Here is a 24,036-nt window from a genome sequence, read left to right on the forward strand (position 1 = left end):
GAGTATGGCTGAGCAGTTATCTCTATATTCCTGGATGGCACCCTGTCATGATTAGGGGTGCCACATATGACTACCTGTCTGGTGTGGTGAAGTAACTATCAAAGGAAGAAGTACTGTCCAGCTGCATGCCATATACACAGTTGCCATTATGTTGACTGCTGCCTAGGTGGTAGTTCATGGGTACAGGGTTTGTAACATAGGGGATGATGATGCAATACTTAGCTGCCAGATTGTGGCCATACGTCACACACCACACATCTGACACACTAAGGCCCTTCTGTATGTTGAACACAGCACACATTGAGTTGACTATTGCTCCTAGTTCATAGTCATTTGCAAACATCAGTAGGCTGATGCCTTCTGTGTTAGTCTGGGTGGTATAGATAACAAAGAGAGGGAGTACCAGGAATGAACCCTGTATTACTGTGGTTGGCACTGGTTTGATGTGTGTGTATTAGTCAGACACCGTCTGTAGTATTGGTTCTGCCAGCAGTCCAGTTGCCAACCACTCCTGTGACATAGGAATATACACCTAGTTTACTCAGTGTAGCTGGAACACAGTATGGGTGATGGTGTCCTACAACCTGGCAAGGTCATGATATGCAGTGTGAATCAACTCTACTGTCATCTACATCTGTACCGAGTACATCAAATACGTTGATCACAGTTCATGGCCTTACAGACCAGACTCAGCAGGATAGTTGTGCACTATTTCCCATTATCAATGGTGTCTCCCCCTTTGTGGGGTGTGATAACTGTTGCTGTGCACCATTCGGTGTGTACACAGCCTGACATAGAGCTATGACTGAATGTGATGTCTATGTGGATAGCTGAATGTTCTTACATTTGTGTAGGATACACCCTGGGATGCTGACAGGTCCCATGAAAGCTGTATGTGTGGCTTTAGAGAGTGCAGCTTGTACCTGCATAGTCATTATTACAGGGACCCTGTAGTGTACATGGATATGTTACTAAGTGTACCTGTTGGGGGGAGGTGTGAGTGGGTTTAAGTTCTCCAAGGCCTTATCTGGATGAACGGGTACTATTTCTGTAGGTGCAGTACTTCCCATGCCATAGTGCTGTGCAGCATGGCAGATCTTGTCATTGCCATTACAATTAATGACACAGCTATAGAATTTCTCTGTGCTTGGCCTCATAATATGTGGCTGATTAGTTTCACAGTAGCTTTGTGTGGTTTTATATGGTGTATCTGCATCTTACTGAGGCTGAACAGGGATCACCTACACTTATGTGTGTTCACTCTTGCAACAGTTACTACCTTCTGTGATACAGTTTAAAGCATGGTACCACCAGTTTACCTTCTTGTTTGTGTTGGGTTGAATCCTGGTTCTGTTTCAATGGCACAATCACTGCACATATGTGACTGATTAACATTCATTTGTGTAGGATTCAGCATTTGCACATGCATTGTCTATCTGCATGGGTGCCATGACAGTCACCACTCTGCTCTTAGGAAACATAACATTGGCATTGAAGACTATGTGTAGCATACTGTTAGCCCTGTTTGTGTGACTACTGTGATCCAGGTCAGTGGAATCCAACATGCATTGAGCGCAGGTGTTGGTACATGAGGAGTCTTCCCAGTTCATAATGGAATAGTTGAGAGTAGCTATTATTATGGTTCTGTCTCAGACCTAATCTTCCCCATTACAGCACATTATGACAGTTGGGAAATCCGCGGCCTGGTGGGTGATCTGTCTCAAGGTGCAATTTGAATTCCACTTTGGCACAAAGGTAGTTGCTCAGCATAATGCATCTGAAGTTATGCAAGTGCAACTAGCGTGGGGTGTACTGGTGGGTGATCTTTCGGAAGGTGCAATTTGAATTCCACTTTGGCACAAGTGTAGTTGCTCAGCATAATGCATCTGAAGTTATGCAAGTGCAACTGGCGTGGGTGTGTACATATCCTTCAGGAATATGGACACACCTGCAACCCATATGTTCCAATAAAGGATAATGGGCAAGAGGTGATGTATATGTTATAACATGGTCATGCAGGTGTGCTCTCTGGAGCATTGAAACATGTCTCAGCCATTGCACAGATATTTTCTCCGTGTTAGGTATTGACATATGTGTGTCCGTATAGTGTTTCTGACATGTTTCAATGTGTAGCAAGACCCGCATGTATTGCTTGGCTGTCCTTGTAACAGCAGTGGACCTTCACTTGAACTGTGCATGATGAAGACATTATAGGGGAAGCATGAGCCCTAGGCAGTATCCAGATTCCCAGGGGTGACAGGTGCAGGCCCTGTCTGGCAAAGCATCATGGTCTGTCAACCATGTTATCCCAGGCAAACAGAAACTGGATACCCTTTGACTTGCACCACTACACTAGACAATTGTGGAATACAATCCTATTGTCCCTGTACCGCAGTATCATTCTGGCCAATGGCAGAATGCTACCCAGGCCTTGGGACATACCTGCATGGGCTACAAGACCTGACAGTTCCTACATGTGTTTCCATGCAGTCCAGGCTACTGCATCACAGGTCCTGCACAACAACATGGAATATGCCAGAGCCATGTGTATAGTTCAAAAGGTGGTCTGAGTGTATGGGTATGTGGCTAATCATGGCAGACAGGCAGCTGACAGTATGTATACCCTTGTATAGGTTGCTGTGTAACATAGTGCTAGAGTTTGCATTCACAAATGTTTCCAGCCAAGTGTTCTGAGGTGTGGCACAATTATGCAAACTATGTCATACAGTTTGTGTATTTTGGTGTTTGTCTCTTCCAGCTTGGGGGTCACTTGTTTGGCCAGATACTTAGAAGTGCCTGTGAATGTGTGTGATTTCTGGTAGTATGTGTGGGTGTCCTTACTGTGTTCTGGTAAGGGTATGTGTTGGTTGTGTTGATGAGCTGCATGTGTTAACCTACACCTCATGACTGTCCAGTCCAGTCATGGCTGTAAACTGGGCTGCCTTCCAGCTTACCCCTGTAGCTGCATCCCAAACAATGTGTGGGGCATGGTGTTAGGTGGGTTTGGCAGTGTACATGGCATAGAGATTACATTTCCCCCAGGATGGCCACATACACAAAGCTGACATTAGTAAACACCAGTAGCTGACTAGTAGACATGCCTGTATGAGCATTCAGTACTACAAGTACTGTATTTAGTTTACGTGTTGCTTATGAAGATGTTTTAGACAGTGACGCTCACATGTAAATATTTATGTTATGGACGTGACAACACTGGCTATTATGGAAACATTGTAGCTACCTTTAGCAGCAATCCTCCTCTGAGGAGCACATCACATCCTGTTATTTGATTACAGATGATACAAGTGTCTACAGGTCTGTTTCCTTCTCTGGGTATATACTCACATATCCACCAGGACCATGAGCTCTGTTGGGCACAGACACCCACTCTCCAAACAGAGTCATGTATCAATAGACTCTGACGCCACTATCAACATGATCAGGATATATTCAGATAGTGTGAGCCATCACCTATGAAATGGCTATTACACATGGGCAGCTGTCTCCTACATCTTACACTCCTACACTGGAGTTAAAGATGATATACAACCTGTTTCATTACCAGTGCTGTGCACTACCTTACATACAGTATGTGCAAGCGGCTGTTAGGTTGGCAATGAGAGGTTGGGCTACACAAACCTGGTAGTTCAACCAGTGTGTCTCTACTCTAAATATCCACTCTATGTAGGTGTGCACATAGCCATTTGGCCCAGCCCTGTAACAAGGGTCACTACAAATTTGCATAACATGTACACATGCACAGCTATTATTGCTTGCAAACGATACTAGAGAGGACCAGCCGTTAAACAAGGGTCACTACACATTTGCATAACATGTACACATGCACAGCTGTTATTGCTTTCAAATGATACTAGAGAGGACCAGCCCTGTAACAAAGGTCACTACACATTTGCATAACATGTACACATGCACAGCTCTTATTGCTTGCAAAACGATACTAGAGAGGTCCCAGCCCTGTAACAAGGGTCACTACACATTTGCATAACATGTACACATGCACAGCTGTTATTGCTTGCAAACGATACTAGAGTGGTCCAGCCCTGTAACAAGGGTCACTACACATTTGCATAACATGTACACATGCACAGCTGTTATTGCTTGCAAACGATACTAGAGAGTTGGATATTACATGTGTTATGCGCATGGATAGTTACCTGGCTCTTCCAATTATCTTTGCTATTGTGCTGCTAAACTGCCACATGAATACAAATGATATGTATTCTGTTATTGAGTATTGTAATTGCCAATAGACATAATTACTGTTTGCATAACATAACAGAACTGCTATGTAGAATAGAATACAGATCTGCCTAAAACACTGTACATTACACAGTTATTGGCACAATATCCCACAATGCACACAATATTTGCATGGTAAGCCCACCTTTAACATGTTCACCTTACTTATACACCCATACATATGTCGACTGTTACAATATATCGACATATACTATCCTCTGTTATAGCAGATACTTGTTGGACCAATCCTGACATTGACAGTGGCTGGAAGCAAATTGGTGGGTTCCAATCCCATATCATCCCTTGTGGTGTATGCAGAGTTTGCCGTATGACCTACAGCAGTACACACATAGAATACTAAAAGCATTACTACTGCTCAACAATACATCGCTACAAGATAACTGTTTCCACTATATGCATTGATTACACTGTAATTCTTACAGAACAGGTACTAAATACACAGACCTACTACATGATATACATACCTTCTTAATAATCGGAGGTGTTATTGACTAGTATAATACTGGTTTTCGGTTCGTCTTTCAATGTTTTGTACTGTCCTACAGGTAGATACAGATGGTTTGAATGTGTGACAAGGCAACCTTTTATAGTTACAGATCAGGAACATGTGCTATCCCAATAACCAATTGGTGTTCCTAAGCAGCTAATTACATGCACATCAGCTGCGCTGCTACTGCCTTAGCCAATACCATGGCTACAGTGGAGTATAACATGAGTACTCCACATGGGCATTGTCCCTTTGCCTTACTTGTGTGGAAGACAGCATGGAAGTGTTGTTTGGAATCTATTGCAATAGCTGTATGGAGACAAACAGTAATATATTGTATGTAATGCCTAGAGGATTTGGTCTAAATGTGAGTACTGCTGTTATATTTCCTGAACATTGCTACTTGTGCAGCGTTTGCCTGTACCTGATACTTCTGCATATGCTGCAGTTTGGCCACGTTGTTTGACCAGCTCAATGCTGCATAGCTGTGCATATAATGTTAGGGGGCTTGCAGTGTGCTTACCAGACATATTTAGTTTGGTGTTACTGAGTATCATACTGTGCTGATAATCAGTACTTGGTAACACCTCCTGAAACGGGATTAGTTCATACAAACCCTGTTACATCAGCAGCTGTTCAATTGTATAAAAGCGACTATTTCAAATAGGGCCATGTTAGTGTTACTGTGTCAAGGTATGTTAAGGTTTCAGCAGATGTTGTACAGTAGTTGAATAATAGGTTATGGTATGACAGTATGTATTGATGTAATTATTTTGGTTGTGGGTTAGATGTTGGTGGATGTACATAGCACATGCAGGTGTGTAGGAACCCCTTTTATACAACGTCTATATGTGTGTGGGTGTTCTTTCCCTATGTGAACACCTATCCATTAGTGGACTAATACTATGGTAATTGCAGGCTGATTCATTAAGGCACTGTTAAATGCGTCCTCTATAGCATGCGGGTACTGTTAGCCCTTGAATCCTTTTGGCAATACATCGGAATGTAATAAAGTTTTGCAAAATTAAAGCTGTCTGTGTATTTCTGTCATGGATATTTGCAGTCATTGCAGTTGTGTTGGTGACTGTATCCATAGAACATATTTGTAATAGTGTATTGGCATATACTCTTCATATGTTATGTTCATATTGTTTGGGGGGGGCGGAATGTGTGACTGCTATGGTCCATGTTATACGCAGATATGAACACTTTGGATGCTGTCTACAGACATGTATGTATGTGTGTATATGTATATACATATATATATATATATATATATATATATATATGTGTGTGTGTATATGTATATATATATATATGTGTGTGTGTGTGTGTGTGTGTGTATATATATATATATATATATATATATATATATATTACTGCATACATTTATCTGTACCTCCATAGATGTGTAGATGTTTTTAACCCATTTATATATCTACATATATATGTAGACCTGTATATATTGACATGTCCCTATGTATCTCTCTCTCTCTCTCTCTCTCTATATATATATATATATATATGAGCATACACCTTTAATTGGGTACATGGTGGGTTTCCCATTTCAACACATTCTTCCCTTTTGTGTTTTAACCTGTCTGCATACACAGCTGGGATAGGTACATCCCAGGTAGGTTAGTGTTACGTTACTCTGAGGATGGAGTACATGGTTGCGGGTTCTTCTCCTGGAAGGTGTTATTATTTTACCTCTCAAAGTAGACACTGGTAGGGAAAGTGTGAATAATGCACATTTACCCGGTTGTAAGCAGGTTTGCTTGTGGTCTGCAACGTTAAGCAAATGTTAAACCTGTGAAGCGTTTCTCCGTTTACCATGTTTCAGCGCCACTTGCTGTCATGCAAACCCATGAAAACCTGTTTATAACTGCTTAAGAGTGCTTTAATCCACCTGCATCCAACAGCCCTTATTCTGGCCCTCAAAATAATGTAACAGCCCTTGCAGGTCTTGAATCCGGGACCATGAACACCACAGTCACTGACTTTATCACTAAGGCATCTAAGATATGTACAAATGTTATGGTGTTTAGAATATACATTGTACTACAGACATTCCTCACTACTGAAAACAAATATGACAGTCAGTTGGTGTACATATGTCTGATACATGTTAATGTTCATATGTTTGTGAAATTAGGTGTTGCAATGTGACATGACAGGGTGTATTCTGAATGAGAAAGGTTATTGTTTTGTGTTCTTTTTATATTGTCCCCATACTCCATGTATACCCCTCCAGTTCACTTATTGGACATCCGACCCAGGCCCTCCTTGATGCATGATTGCAGCACCTATCATTCCACCCCAGCCCAATCTTCACATACACAACAACCACTCCTTCTATGGTGAATTAGACTACTATTAATTGTTATAATACCAGAGCTGCATGTGTTTTGTGTATACTCCAATTCCTTTGGAGTGCTTCTGTGTCACAAAGTGTGTTCATAGATGTTTATATATATGATTATTGATGTAACTGTATAATATATATATATATATATATATATATTTCGTATTAATTTGTAACAGTAATACATATGTAGACTGGAATGTGTTGGTTCACAAACTACATTACATTACAATGTACTGTACATATGTACACAAAGTGACTGTCCCATTTGTGATCATTACAGTGAAATGAGTATGGTATAAGGTGTAGTCGCAAGACCATGAAACATGTATACACCTCGGATGGCTTAGTGGTAAGTCCCATGACTATAGTGTGCATGGTCCAGGGTTCAACACCTGCAATGCTTTACAAATGTTTTTTACTCCAGAATAAGGCTCATTTAAGCAGTTGTAAGCATGTTTAAAAGTGTTTGTGTGACATTATAGCAGCGGTTAAACACAGTTAAACAAACTTTGTAACGTATAACCTGTCTTGGCGCAAACACGGCCACATCCGCTAACTACTCAGGATATATACATGTCAGTGAAGTAACATCTCACTATGTGCTGACATAACATTACATTCTCTGTTGACTGTACTCTCCAGCACATGGGTTTATATGGGTGTTCCGAATGTTTATTATACAGACGATTACTTCCTATATATGCAAGCTATGGTTAAGGTATACTTTTGAACATGATAAACATCCCTGCCTTTATTGGGATTGGAACCTCAAATGCACAGATACTATATAAAAGCGCACAGTCTCTTTAAAATGTCAATTGGTAGTGCTTCCTAATTAATTTAGGATTCTCAAGGTATATAAGACACCTGATTTAACAGCATGGTGTCACTTGATAAAGCTCAGAATTTGTCTGAGCGAAAGCGCTTGTGTTTTATCATTCTGTGGTTCTGAATAAAGGAATTATTTGAATTCGTTTGGTGCCTACCTGGATTTATTGAATCTGCTTTGGTGAACTTACAACGAACTGTTCCATCTCCTGGCTGTGTGTGCATTTACTTCCTGGTTTGGTTCTTTGCTGTTTAACTGACTTCTTAATTATGAGTACTGCAAGTTTGGGGCCTTTACTGTGGAGATATACTTGCCTGCCTTAATTAATCTGTTGCCCTTTAATTCACTTTTAGACCTGGATCCCCTCCCATTATCAGGCATGCAGCCACCTGCATTTTTCTTGTTTTGTACTTTCCCTACCCAGTCATGGCAAAATGTGCCTTGTAGCTGATATACTGCAAATCAGCTTTGTTCTGCTTTGACATTTTACTGTTTTCTTTGCAGTACAGTCCCTCCCCTTTCCTGTTCTGCAGGTAGCTGCTTGCAGCCTTGTTAGCTGTTGTCAATGGCCCACTGTAAGGTCCTAGATGTTAATTAGTCATTTGTACTCCAATTTCACTGTTGCAGCATTTCCTTATTTCTTTCCTAAATCCTTCCTGTTTCAGCTGCAGTGCGCACCTCGCATACCCGTTTACTGGGTTTACACACATTTTCATCTCCATTCACATGCATACTTGGTTACCGTGTGTACTCTCAGCTAAGCATAGCTATGGCCAATTCAACACACCCCTATCCTGCAGCTTTGCCTAGTTAGGGGCAAACCGGTTTAGCAATGCTCCAATGTGCTTACAGCAATGGCGACACACCCCTCTCTTGATGTCATATTTATCTCCAGGGCACACCTCAGTGTTATAACGCTACGCTGTGAGGTGCATCCTTACACCAGAGGGGAATTTGCGATTCACTATTACTCCTCTCATTTGCATGGCATTGCCTACTAATTCCTAGCTACTGCCCATAACACTGTCACTGCCCCTTAGCAACCCTTGCACCATAGTATGGTGCAACATGCCTGCCATTGACTATTATGGGGGAATCGTGATATGTGTTTCATTGCGGTTTTATTCTATATTTTTATATATTCCTTGCAATCCCCTTTGCGCACCACTGCCTTGCGCTTCCATGTCGCGATAGTGCGACTATATATATTAAATGTTAATTTTATATTTTGTACATTTTTTTATGCCAATGGCTATGTATTTAGCCATTGGCATATATTAACAATATAATACATGTGTTTGGTCAGCTGTCATGGCTCCGATTTTATGTTTGCAAAAATGTAAACCATTTTCTGTGGTTTACATTTCTGCATGCTTACACTATGCCTGCACCACTTCCTGAATTGCCACTTACCTTCATTTGCATGCTACACTGCTGCACTTGGGGTATTTAGTATACAAGGCTCGGGAGTTGTGCGGGCGTAGTATACGCAGGTAGTGCACGTGGAAACAGCTCGTACCTGAATCACTCAGTGGCCATATTTGGTGTTAGAACGCCGATGCTACGCCTGCACCTGGCGCAAGCTTCATGAATCCCGGGGTAAGTCTTCTATGTCGTGTAGCATGAATGTACCATCAATATATGAGTGCATTTTAGAGCTATATAAAAATACCAGTTTGTAACTTCACAGTAATCAGAATTTATTTATTTCCCTTTTTTTACTGACTAAAAGAGTAAACAAAACACACAGCCAAATCAGGTGGTAAAAAATTACAAGAAAATCCTAGCCAAACTAGAGTTTTCACTATGTGGTTCCTTAAAACCTCTTATAAAAAGGGATAATGGGATATATAAGTGACCCTTAAGGACATCAGGTGTTTCAGCTATATGGCAGTGCTGAATGCCCATGTCTTTTTTTTTCTTTTTAAGTCTGTCATTGGATAAATTCAGGCCATATATCCCTTATCCTCTTGCTGGCATTGGCCACTCAAGCTTATCATTCTCCTGCCTGGACCCTATGATGCCTTGCTGCTAATCAAACATAGGTTGTTGTGGCTATAGTCAGGGTTTTATCCTTCTATGCCATCGGGCTATATGATTTGGCTTTTCCTTTTGTCTTATGCATTAGCTTACAGTATCTGCTTTTACCATTAAGACCTCATATAATGTTCTTATTCCTTTTCTGTTTGCAAAGAAACTGTCCTAAGAAAATTGTGTTGTGATATACATGCCCAGGATTTCAAGCCAGATTTGTATCTCAGTCTCTTGATGTCCTGGAGCAGGATAGTAGGAAGCCACAGTTAGTGGCATGTTAGTTGGGTTCCAAACTTTCAAGACCTGCCCATACAGTACCTTGTAAAACATTATACTGTCTTCGTAGCCTGTGTGATTTGTGCCCTCTTTTACTTGCCACCCATATGGAATAATATGTGTTTGCATTCTAACAAGCTTCAAGTCTCATTTCTTAAGTATACATTTTCTTTTCATTTGCAGGTAATTTTGTACCAAGGTGGGCAGATTTTCAGTGGCGGAGCACAGTTTCATGGGAGGGTTGAATTTGTGGCAACAATGCCCAGCACTAGTGCCTCTATCTTCATCAACAACACCCAACTCCAGGACACAGGGACATACCATTGTATGGTTAACAATTTGCCTGACCGTGGTGGTCGAAATATTGGAGTCATTGGGTTGACTGTCCTAGGTATGTTGCTGAAAACATCTGTGTAGTGTTTTTTTTTTCTGTTCATATACACATCAATTTTTAATGATTTTTATGGTGGTATATGTTAGTGTTTAGCAATGTGGATCAGTAAAACACTGCAAATATTTACCTCTATACTGTACAGCTGTCTTTCCAGGAAGACGGTAATGATGCTAGTAATCTTTTGTTGTTCTTTCATCTTTATTTGTAATTGACAGAGACAGCTTATAAAATACATTTGCTTCATTTCTATAGGAGGAGATACAGGGTGGTGCGGAAGCATGCCAATGTTTTGCACACAATTCACAGAGGAAAAATGTTAGAGACTTACATTTAATAACAAGTTTACAATACAAGAGAAGTGCAAACATAAGGAGTGACATCCAGTGAGGGGATGGGAAGTGTAATGCAGTAAGCATATGGCAGTAGTGGAGAGTAAGGGGCATCAGGCACACATGAGTTTGAGCTTCAGTCTCAGTGTATTGATGGACATTTTGGAGCAAATTAAAGAACCTTGTAGAGATGCAAGTATCCCTCTTTCCATGTATGTTACAAAATTATACAATTTTTAATGCAAAAAGCATGTTGCTTTTCTGTTTTTGGGTGTTGGTCGGGACAGACTTTTTTTTTTTTTTTTTTTTTGCAACCTTCTTCTCTGACTTCATAAAATACTGAACTCACAGTATGTCACGACCTAAATTTGTGTACAGATTACTAGATTTTCGCACTAAGCGCAGCTTTAGAAGACTCTTACTTTCTGAAAAGGATGTCATTGAGGTCATGCAGTTTCTGAAATGGCATGTTGTTAGTGTGAAGGTCATGCAGGTCAAGCATCTTACTTTGAAAATTAACGAACATGATGATGTAATTGAGTGGGATACATTGGTTTTCTCAGAATGTGCATAACTGAAAAAGGTGTTTGTATTTATAAATGTATCTGTCCCCTACACTTTTTCAAACATCCATTTGTTTGTAAAGTGTACTGTCAGATGTTTTACCAAGCATTCAGTTTTACTGAATGTTTGTGTTGCAGAGTGTTCATGTTGCTGAAACAGGTAAGAGAGTTTATATTACGGTTGGGAAATAATCTGTGTTCACAGATTAGGGTTTGAATTAGGGGTAGGAAAGGGGATAGCTGTAGTGTGTGTGTGTGTGTGTGTGTGTGTGCACGCACACAAGTGTCTCTAGGTTAGAGTCATAGTTAAATTTAGGTGAGAGGATAGATTTCGTGTTATGTATGTGTATGTTTTTAGATGTATGTGTGTGTCCAAGATGTTTTGTGCAGTGGTGGTGTTTTGGAAATATTTATCTAAGGTAAGGTGTAGGGATAAGGGCAGAGTTAGTGTTAGGATTAGCAGGTGTTACAGAGGTGTGTAGGACCTTACCCCCCTTCTTGGGACTGCAGAATTCTTGGACGCTTGATAACAAAGCATTTGGACTACATTTTGTATCCAGGGAAGTACCTTTAAACTACATTTATAATTGCACTTATCTTACCATTTAAATCAATTTTGAGTATTATGTTTGCTCTTTATCTGAAGTTAAAACTATTAATTTAAAACATTTTTAAAGTGTATGGTGCTTTCTGGTTTCTGTGTTGGGCCTAGGTGTTTTTTTGAATTTGTTGTAGTTAATTGTAACTAGAGACCATGGTAATTAACTCAGCACCCCCCCCCCCCAACACACACACTTGCATTTTACATTATAGAAGCAGCACTTCAGTCTTGGGACTGCTGAAAACTTGGAAGTTTGATAAATCATTTGGATGACATTTTGCAGCTGGGGAAATAAATTTAAACAACATTTATAATTGGACTTATCTTTCCATTTATATCAGTTTTCTGTGTTGTGTTTGCTCTTTATCTGAAGTTAGTTATTAATTTAATCAGTTATGTCTGTTGTTTAAAACTGCCTTAAAATGTGTGTGTTCCTAATTACTGGCTTGTCTGCCTTTAAATTGCCTTGCAATTATTTGTAGCTAGTTGTTAGACTTGTTTTTATTACCTTTTCACTTGTGGCTAACTAAAGTGCGTTTTTACATTAAGAAGACCGAAACTGCTATTGTAACAATGGTTGTAAAGCAGCCTGATCAGTCCAAGTTGGAAAATGCATAGGAAAGCTTAAAGTGAGAATTACTTGTTGTAGCTAGTCCATACCTTTTCACTTTTGGTTAACCAAAGTATGTTTTTACATTAAGAAGACTGGGACTGCTATTCTGGTGGCAGTAGTAAAGTAGCCTGGTTAGTTGGAGTTGGAAAACAAACAGGGAGGCTTAAAGTGAGAATGACTTGTTGTAGCTAGTTATTTGATTTGTTTCTTATACCTTTTCACTTTTGTCTATCTAAGTTATATTTTTACATTAAGAAAGCTGAGACTGCTATTCTAGTTGGAAGAAAAAGATAGCCTGGACTGTCTGAGCTAGGAAACACAACAGAAAAAGTGACAATTATTTATTGTAGTTACTTGGTACTTTTCACTTTTGGCCAAAGTGTGTAGTAGTAAAGTAGTCTTGTCAGTCCAAACTAGGAAACACACTTGGAGGCTTAAAGTAAGATTGTTTCATCAGCCAGACAGCTTTTTAGGACTTAGTTGGGTGTTAATCTGGGTGGCACAGTGGTGCAGTGGTTAGCTTTCACCTCACAGCAAGAGGTACTCTGGTTCAATTCTGTGCTGGGGTGCCTTCTATGCAGAGTCTGCATGTCCTCCCTGTGTTCACATTTGTTTCCTAAGGGTGATCTGGTTTCCTTCCACATTCCCAAAGACATGCTGCAAATGGATTGGACAGTGTAAATTGGCCCTAGGCGTGAGTGTGTGCTTGTGTGTGCCTTCTGAGGAAGGTTAGGCACCAGGCTGGCAACTCAACACTGTAAAACTCTACTGCCAGTCATTTTGCAGACCACTGATCTGCTGTGGTGACCCCTAATGGGAGCAGCCGAAAGAAGAAGAAGAAGTTGGGTGTTAATCCACATTTAGTCAAGTCAAAGTAAAGTAAACTTTATTGTCATTCAGAAATCCCACAAGTGCAAAAACTGAACAAAATTCTGTGTCTCCAGACTCAATGTGCAGACAACATATAGACTATTTTTACAGACATTTACAGATGTAGCACCTAGCTATTACATCATAGACATGCAGGTAGACAGACTAATATCACACATAATTAGGAACATATTTTAACACTTTTTGAACTGAACACTTACTTGCATGAGACTTTAGCATTGCACAGGTACTTCATTAAGACATTGCACTGATCCTTGCACAGAAAGAGACATTTGAGCATTGCACTGTGAACATTAGAGTATTGCACTATGGACCTTAGAGTATTGCACTATAGTTATTTATGAATTTGCATGTATTGCACTGAAAGAAGAGATATTTTACTGCATTGTTACTGTCCTAGATGATCTATAAGTTACAGTCATGGTGAATATTGCACTAAGTATTAGGTGAGACTGGTAACCAGGTACCTGCACAATTTGAGACAGTTTCTACTGACCCAGTTGGACATCATTGAGTGTAGTGGTTATTAGAGTTCAGCAGCCTGATGACAGGGAAGAAGCTGTTCCTGAATCTCGTAGTTCTGCAACGCATGCTTCAAAAGCACTTTCTGGATGATCGATGCAGGAACAGTCTGTAAGCAGAGTGAGTGCAGTCTTTATTCCTCTGGCCCTGCTCAGACATCTGGATATGTACAAGTGGTGGATAGGTGGTAAAGTGGTCTTAATGATCCTCTCGGCTGTCTTCACCACTCTCTGGAGGGATTTGCACTCAGTCTCAGAGGTAGAGCAACTTCCACGCCATACTACAAGGTTGTTCATTAGGATGCTTTCTATCGTACCTCTGTAGAAGATAGTGAGAACTGTCGATAGGAGATTCGCTCTCCTCAGCCTTCTTAAAAAGTACAATCTCTGGTGCGCTTTCTTGACTATGCCATTTGTGTTTGTGTTCCAAGACAAGTCCTCATCGATATGCACTCCCAGAAATTTCGTGCTTCTGACTCTTTCAACTGTTTCCCCATTGATGGTGAGGGGAGAATGTTCCTTGTGATTTTTCCTGTTGTCCACAATTATCTCTTATGTCTTGTTCACATTTAGTGCTAAGTTGCTACTTCCACACCAGGTAATCAGTTGTCCCACCTCATCTCTTTATGCTGTTTCATCGTCATTAGTGATGAGGCCCACCATTGTTGTGTCATCAGCAAACTTGATGATGTGATTTATGTTGTACCTGGCTGTACAATCATGTGTAAATAAGGTGAACAGCAAGGGACTTAGTACACATGCTTGTGGAACTCTAGTTTTAAGAGTGTGCAATCTGAGGAGTTATTTCCTATGCACACTTTCTGAGCTCTGTCTGTGAGAAAGTCAAGAATCCAATTACAAAGTGGAGTGTTGACACCTAGTTGGAGTAGCTTCATTACCAGATGAAGAGGGATGACCGTGTTAAAAGCAGAGCTGGAGTCAATGAATAATACCCTCGTGTAGGTGTTTTTATTCTTAAGGTATTCCAGCAATAGATGGAGTGCTAGAGAAATGGCATCTGCTGTAGAGCGGTTTGCTCGGTAAGCAAACTGCAGAGGGTAAAGATCAGCAGGCAGCCCAGATGTTATGGCATCCTTGACCAGCCTTTCAAAACACTTCATCACTATGGAGATGAGGGCTGCAGTGCAGTAATCATTTAGGCAAGATGGTGGAGACTTCTTTAGTAATAGAATGATTGTTGTATCCTTGAATCATTTTGGAACTATTTTCTGACTCAGAGTTATTGAAGATATCCGTGAGGACATTTGTTAGTTGCACTGCGCAGTCCCTGAGCATATGCCCTAAGATGTTGTCAGGCCCAACTGCTTTTCTCAGGTTAGCTCTGTGCAGTGCCCTCTGGACATCTGCTGGGTTGAGGGTGAGCATCTTCTCATTATGGCTGATGGGCATTTTCTTTGCTTTTGTTCTGTTCCTTTCCTCAAATCTGCTGAAGTACACATTCAGCTTATTTAGGAATTCCTTGTTGTCCTCACATTGTGAAGCTAGTGGTCTGTAGTCAGTTATGGACTGGATACCCTGCCTTAGGTGCCTTGGGTCTTTTTGGTCAGAGAAGTAGCTCTGGATCTTTCTGCCATAGATGCATTTTGTTTCCCTCACTCCCTTGTTCAGATTTGCTCTGGCTGTTCTAAGGGCTTCCCTGTCTCCAGACCTGAAGGCTGCATTCCTTGTTTTCAGTAGTTTGTACACCTCTCTCGTCAACCAGGGTTTCTGGTTGGCTCATGTGATGATGGTTTTGGTGACAGTCGCATCATCCACACATTTCAAGATGTAGCCCATCACTGCCTCGGTGTACTCCTCCAGGTTGATACACTGGTTCTCAGTAGCTGCCTCCTTGAATATGCCCCAGTCTCTGCTCTCAAAACAGTCTTGGAGTGCTGAGACTGCACCCTCTGGCCATACTCTTACTTGTTTCACTGTTGGTCTCCCTCTAGTTAGCAGTGGTTTATATGCTGGTAGTTACAATATGGAGAGGTGGTCAGGGTTTCCCAATTGTGGGTGAGGCAGTGCCTTGAATGCCAGCTTAACATTGCTGTATACTTTGTCCAGTGTGTTCTCACCCTTTATTGCAATGTCCACATATTGGAAATAGTGAGGCAGAACTGTTTTCAAGTTGGCCTGATTAAATTCACCTGCCACTATACGAACACAGTCTGGATTCCTGTTTTGTAGTTCATTTATAGCCTGGTATAATGTGGTCATTGCCTCATTTGGATTAGCACTTGGAGGACTGTAGACAGCTGTGATGCAGATGCGGTTAAATTCCCTGGGTAAATAAAAGGGTCCGCATTTCAGTGACCAAAACACTAGATTATCTGAGCAGTGTGAGGATACTATCTCACAACTAGTACATCAGTTGTTATTGATGTATATACTAGACCCCTCCCCCTCTGGACTTACCACTGAGAAAATGTATTTTGTCTGCTCTAAAAAGTGATAGCCCCGCCACATGGACTGGCTTATTATTAATGTTAGAGTTTAGCCAAGATTCCATAAAAATAAACACACAGCATTTCCACACCTTGTTCTGAGTAGATAATTCCAGCCTTATATAGTCCATGTTTCTTCCAATGATCGAACATTTGCCATTAGAATGGATGAGAGTGCATGCCTGTAGGGATTTGCTTTTAGCCTTGCAGTGATTCCAGCCCTAGATCCTCTTTTGTGTGTTCTCTCACACCTCTTGCATTTCCTTCTCTTACCATGATCCAGTAATGTTGATTCTGTACATACCAGGCATTTTGTTCCATGTCTGAGTAAGATTTCCAGGTCTTGTAACTTGAGAAGTGTTGTAGGCCCCACAGGCCCCATAAACAGTAGCTCATCAAACCTGTTACACAGCAAGCCTCAGGATCGAATTTCCAGAAAAGTCTCTCTACTATAAATTAGCTTAATGTTAGCAATTTTCCTTGATTTACTTTTTTCTCTTAATTTAGACATAGAATAGGACAAACATTGCACATTTCCTTGCTGAGCTGAAGTAGCTGCTGCTATACAGAACGCCACCTTTTCTTTTTTTTTAAGAGCTACTTTTGCTGTGAGAAGTTCCGGGACCATTCCTCTTGTGGAAGAAGGTCTCTCTGAGTTGGTAAGCACTCCAGGGAGCTCAAAGTATAATTGTTTATTGGCCACAGGGCACAGGGGTTATTTTTCTGCTTTTTTCTTTCTGCTATAAATTAGGTGCATTTTCACGGTGGTGTTCCCCACTCAGAGGTGGTTAGCAGTGCTCTGTATGGTAGCAAACCTATAAAGCTAGTACTTAGGACTTTAATCCATAACACAGAAAGGTTTTGTGTGGAGCTAAGCTTAGGACATCTAGTTATAGTGTCCAACAGCACTAAGATCAAAGCACTATCTAACATCTAGCTTTTATCCTAGACACCACTCAGGTAACCCCTGGAAAAGCAACACACTAAACCAAAATAACCGAGCCCTAATAGGGATTAAAGTCAGTTGCCACTATATGAACACAGTCTAGATTCCTGTTTTGTAGTTCATTTATAGCCTGGTATAATGTGGTCATTGCCTCATTTGGATTAGCACTGGGAGGACTGTAGACAGCTGTGATGCAGATGCTGTTAAATTCCCAGGGTAAATAAAAGGGTCTGCATTTCAGTGATCAAAACTCTAGATTCCTGATTGATAAAGGGCCCTGTTCACGTGCTTTTAAATGCTGAACAGGGTGTTGTTAATGCTACACTTCCCCTTACTTCTAACAATTTAAGAGTTTATTTGCATTATTTCATTATATCTTATTATTCATACTTTACCCTCCCATTTAACTGCTTAACTATTTTTAGGTAATGGATTAGATGCTTTTACCCTAATATCCAAACTATTATAGACTTCAGGTACTTTATGGGAAAATCAGCGCTCGCTTGTGCGCTATTTTCCGAACGGTGAATTCATGTTGTTTTTCACTGGAACAGACACTTCCACCCTACTCTCCAAAACCTCCTGCCCCACAATTTACAAACAACAAGGTTTTGCTTCTCTTTTTTTACCCCTATCAGCGTAGTGCTAGAGCCAATTCTAGTCTGCACAGTAGGATCTGCGTAGATAACACCCTTTCAACTGTTATATTAATTTCTTTACTAGTCCTGCAAAACTCTCACCCCAGTGCTTCTACCCTCAGGATATGCTGAAGTCTGGCATTGCTCTATTTCTGTCAGCTGTTTAACTGCATATCTGTTTAGGCTCCTAGTTGATAAAGTTCTGGACTTGCATCAAATTATTTACTTTGGTTAACTTGAATGTCTTAACCCAGAGGTTGCCTAGCTACTCCATACTCTAGCCAGCTGCTTATTGCTGATAAAGTACTGTTGCCTAAGTGCTATTTTAAGCTACCAATGTTGCCTAAGTGCCATTCTAAAGATATTAATGTATGTTGTTTAAATATGCTTTTTAGTTTATGCATACTGCTACTTTGAAGTATTTTGTTTACAGTGTATCCTAAAACTACTTAATGATCTTGATCATTTAAACACCTATATTTAATATGTGCTATAGTTTATGACTGGCTGACACACTGCAGTCTTTTGTGTATATAATGCTTCTAACTTTTTCAGAGTGATACTGCTGTTGCTGTAAATTTGCTTGGGTATCCATAGAGCAGTTTACTTAACCTTTTCCTTTCTCCCTCCTTTAAGCAAGCAACCCTTCTGCCAGTATACACCCCCCAGCTTCAGTCTCCTGCTAAATACTGGAGGCCCAGTCAACCCTGAATACTGATACCTGAATACATACTCCTGAGATTGGAAAGAGACTTGTCTTCCCCATATTTCACTGCCTTGAGATGCAGGAATTAGTCATTTGAAAGTATGTACATATACTCCTATTTGTCTTAAACTGTAATATAATCCTGTCTTAGTTTGTTTAAGTAAGCATTCCCTGCAGGACTATCAGCAGCCATAGTCTCTCTTATAATACCTCCTGCCTGTTAGAATTAATCCTCCTACTTTGTCTCTATACTTACGTTCCCTTTACCCTTCTTAACCTCTCACCTAAAACTCTCCCCCCTGCTTGAAATTACATATCTATTTTTCTCACCTCTACCACCCCTAGTCTCTCTAAAACCCTTTAGGTAAATCCTACTTACCTTACGTGCTGTAACCATTCAATCTAATCTCTCTAAAACCCTTTATGGTAGATCCTACTTACCTTACCTGCAGTACCATTCTACCTATTTTTCCTTCACTTACCTTGCTCCTGGATATCAGTCTTTAAACCCATTCCGACTCCATCTTACCTCTGTTACTCCTGAACCTATTTCTTTATCTCTGAATCAGCCCTTAGACAGCTCTCCTTTCACTCTGCTATCTTAATCTCTCAACTCCTAGGTACCTTACATTAGATTTAACTCCCTCTTCACTGATTGTTCTCCCTCAAAACCTGTCTGTGTCTGAACCCAATCCGTTCGCCCTGCCGGCTCACTCCCCTACCCTACCCTCAAATTCCACCCACCCCCAGTGGTCCTAAACTTATACTTCCTAAACCACACCCCCTCACTCATCCAACCAATTAATCGCTCCAAACAATTTACTCCACCTAGCCACACCCTCCTCCTCTAACTCTCTCTCTAGTATCTCTATTTATAGTACTATTTTCCCAAATAGCACTACTCCTTCCTCTACCTAAGTCTCTCCCACTCCTACTAGTCCTTATTATCTTATCCCTCTCAACCTCCTTTGTATTTGTATAGTTATATATAACAATATGCAAACTACTGTAAAAGTTACCCTAACCAACTTAATACTCTTAACCATATCTTTACCTGTCCTGACCTGTCCTGACCTCAGCCTATCTCCTAACCTATTTTGAAAAGTCCAATCTCTCCCACCACAATCTCCCTCCAAAACAAACAACCACTGTTGATATCTCTCACTTCCATACACACATTAACATCATCTCCACTCCCTGCTATATATCACCTCAGTACCATTGATGCACACACATTAAGTACAACAACCTTTTAATAAAAAAATGGAAACTTCTAATTAACTATTCACACAACCCAATATCTAAACCACAAAGCCCTACCTTAAGGGATGGGGACCTACACCCTAATCCTGGTCCAACCAATGCATCTATAGTAAATATTCACTGCATGACTTCCCCAAACCTGTCAACCTTAACCAAATTCTCCAACTCTCTACTTATAGCACATCTCAATATCCGCAGTATCAATAACAAAATTGCCCACATTCATGCTCTCCTTGATATTCACTCCTTCGACATTTTCTGCCTTATAGAAACATGGTTAAAACTTGGAACTAAGGATAATGAAATTATCCCCCCTGGCTATAACATATTGAGACAAGACCGATTAAAACGTAAGTGTGGGGGAGTAGCACTCCTCTATAAAAGTGGCCTACAGATCTCCTCTATAACTGATAACCCACCTTTGGACAGTAAGGCTGAATTCCTTATCTCCAAACTTCAAATCAACCCTAACAAATCGCTCTATGTGATCTGTATCTACCTACCCCCCCCCCGGTAATAACAACACTATAACAGAAGATATTCTTAGCTGGGTGTCCTCAACTTACCCACAAGAAACAATAATACTAGGTGACTTTAACACAGACTGGAAAACCTTCAACACTAATAACCCTTCCACACATATTAATCTCCATGGCTTTATTCAAACTATTAACTCAACTACCAGAATCAACAAACCAACCAAAAAAGAGAGCACCTTAGACTGGATACTTAAATAAACACCCACATACTTATAATGTAAGAACCTTACCAGATGATCTAAGTGATTATACTCTAACTTATATAATAAGACAAAGGAATGGCATCTCTAACACCCCTACCTACAGGATTTCATGAACAAAGAAACACTTTAACCCTGTACTATTCCAAAACAAACTCAATGCATGTGACTGGAAACCTCTAAAAATACTCCCACTAGATGAGGCTGTCAAACATTTTAACTCTAAATGTCTTGCAATTCTAGATGTGCATGCACCTAAACCATGATGTGCATGCACCTAAACGATGATGTGCATGCACCTAAACGATCTGTTAGAATAAAATCCAAACCAGCCCCCCTGGCTAACAAAAGAGACTAGACAAAAAATTCTACTTAGAAACAAAGCTTGGGCTAAATGGAGAACTAACAGAACCTCCCCTGAACAACAAACCTTTAGACAGCTAAGAAACACAACTAAAAAAGCTATACTCTCTGACAAAAAGAACTACTGTTGTAAGCTACAACAAACACACCAAAAGAATCCTCAGAAATTTTGGACTAACATTAATAGGCTCCTCAACCCTGGTCACTCTAGCACACCATCCCCTCATGATGCTGATCATAATATCCCACATCAAATAGCCAACAACTTCAACACCTACTTTACTGAAACTATACAATCCCTAGCAAGCCAGCTTTCCACTGATAACACAAGGCTCCCTTCCTCTTTAGCTGATTCTTTACCAATATTTAAATTTCAACCTATCTCAACCACTTTCATCTAAAAAATCTTACTAAAACTTAAGCCTTGCACTCCTTCAGCCGACCAATTACCTTCTGAGTATTTACAAATAGCAGCCAAAGTTATTGCCTTTCCCATATCCATCCTACTTAACAGAACCATTAATGAAGGAATCATTCCAGACATCTGGAAAATCTCCCACATCATCCCCCTACATAAAGGTGGTAAATCCAATGACTACTCTAATTACAGACCAATAGCTCTACTATCACCTTTAGCTAAAGTCATGGAAAAATGCATTCACCACCAGCTACTAGACCACCTTACTACACATGACTTACTGGCTAAGTACCAGCATGGCTTTAGGCCATTTCATAGTACTACCACCACTCTACTATCTTTCACTGACTCCATTTATAAGAATCGTAATAACAACATCCTCTCTTCTGCTCTCTTCATTGACCTTTCAAAGGCTTTTGATATGGTAAACCACCCTGCTTATAAATACTCTTGAACTTCTTGCCCTAGATACCCCAGCTGTACAATGGTTCAAATCTTACCTTAACAATAGGCAACAGGCAGTTCTCTGGGAAAATAAACTTTCATCCCACCTGCTAGTCACCCTTGGAGTCCCCCAGGGCTCCATTTTAGGACCTGTCCTTTTTTCACTATTCATCAATGACCTTCATGTAGCAGTCCCTGAAGCTACCTGCATTCAATATGCCGATGATTCCACACTTATATGTTCTGCCAATACCATTTCTAAACTACACTCTCTAACTCAAAAGGTATTCAACTCAGTAGAAGACTGGTTCCTGAAATGCTGTCTCCTTTTGAACGCCAAAAAAAACAAGCTTCTACTCTTCACACCTACCAATAGGTCCTCTCCTATAGACTTCTCTATTAAATCTAACAATGGAACCCTCATATTTCCAGATCCTACTACCAAACTATTAGGAGTCACAATTGACAACAACCTTAACTTCGATAACCATATAAATAACACCATTCATACAGTGAACAGAAAAATGGGCTCCTTATATCGAATCAAACCCTTCTTAACTCCCATAGCTAGAACCACCATTGCCCACTCTCACTTAATCTCAACTCTTCGCTGTGCTTCTCCTATTTATACTAATCTAAAGAAAAATAATCTTCTCAAACTATCTAACTCCTATAACAATATTGCCAGATTTGCCACTGGTAAAGCATTTTGAACAAACCACTGTCTGAATCTAAAGCAACTAGACTGGCTTGAACTCCCTAACGTGCTAACTTTTTCCCAACTCACCATTGCTCATAAAATCTTTTACCAACCAAATAATACTCCAATACTTGCTAACCTCATTACCCCTTATAATAATCTTAATTCCCTACACTGTTCGAATAAACTATGTGCTAGCATAAGTAAGTCCAATAACTTGTCAGGCGACAGCCTATTCTCCAGTACTGCTGGGAAACACTGGAACCTTCTACTTACCGATCTAACACTACTACCTTCACAGTTACTCTTTAAGCAAAAACTCAAAAGTCACCTAAAATCACTTTGGTTATGTCCCTGCACTAACCTGGATTAATCTACTACCTTTCCTATTTTTATATTCATACTGCCTATGGATACGTAATCATACTCTACATACCCCTCTGTATGCTGAAAACTGGTCATTGTAAAACTTATATAACCACAAGTATTTATGTTAACTAACAATGAACTCTAGTGTATCTCTCTTATCAAACAATCACATGACTGTTATATGACTTTATACTCACCTTCTTAGTATTGTACTTTTTATAACCTTTCTCTTTATTCCAAATACCTATTACTTTATTTGTTATACAATTGTATATTTCATTTTGTGCTATGTTGGAGCTTTTCTCCCCAGGCCTCTACTGAAAATGGAAATATATCCAGTTAGACTAGCCTGGTCAACAAATGTAAAATAAATAAATAAATAAATAATACAGGTCCTGACAACATGAATTTGCAATTTCCTAATGTCTCTGTGGCCAGCTTGGTAGATATGGGCATGCAAGACAATGCAGCAATTGTCTCATGCACTCAGACAACATTTTAATCCCTGACCAGGGTGAAATAGCAAATCTACTGAACTTCAGAATGAACTGGCTCCCCACTTAAGCACCATGTTCAATAATAGCCTCGCATCAGGCTTTGTGCCCACTGAATGGCGCACAGCAACAGTTATCCCACTCCACAAAGGGGGAGCCACCACTGATCCCGGGAACTACAGACCTATTAGCCTGACGAGCCTGGTCTGCAAAGCCATAGAACGTATCATCATGGAACTCATAAACAAAGACATTGGTAACCTCCAAACTCTGGATCCCACCCAGTTCAGGTTTGTGAAAGGCAGATCATGCCTCCTGAACC

At 40.3% G+C, this 24,036-nt stretch overlaps 1 protein-coding gene across 2 annotated transcripts in view; it reads left to right on the top strand.

Annotated features, from left to right (window-relative positions):
• Positions 1–24,036, top strand: part of IGSF11 (immunoglobulin superfamily member 11) — an 899,111-nt gene that overhangs the window by 644,100 nt on the left and 230,975 nt on the right. For both annotated transcript variants that reach the window (XM_044073123.1, XM_044073124.1), the window contains exon 3: positions 10,459–10,666. In XM_044073123.1, coding sequence (XP_043929058.1) covers positions 10,459–10,666 — 208 coding nt within the window. The remainder of the gene's footprint in view (positions 1–10,458; positions 10,667–24,036) is intronic.

This window comes from Protopterus annectens, chromosome 5.part1 (genome assembly GCF_019279795.1).
Source record: "Protopterus annectens isolate FY-2018-M chromosome 5.part1, PAN1.0, whole genome shotgun sequence".
Taxonomy (NCBI): domain Eukaryota; kingdom Metazoa; phylum Chordata; order Ceratodontiformes; family Protopteridae; genus Protopterus; species Protopterus annectens.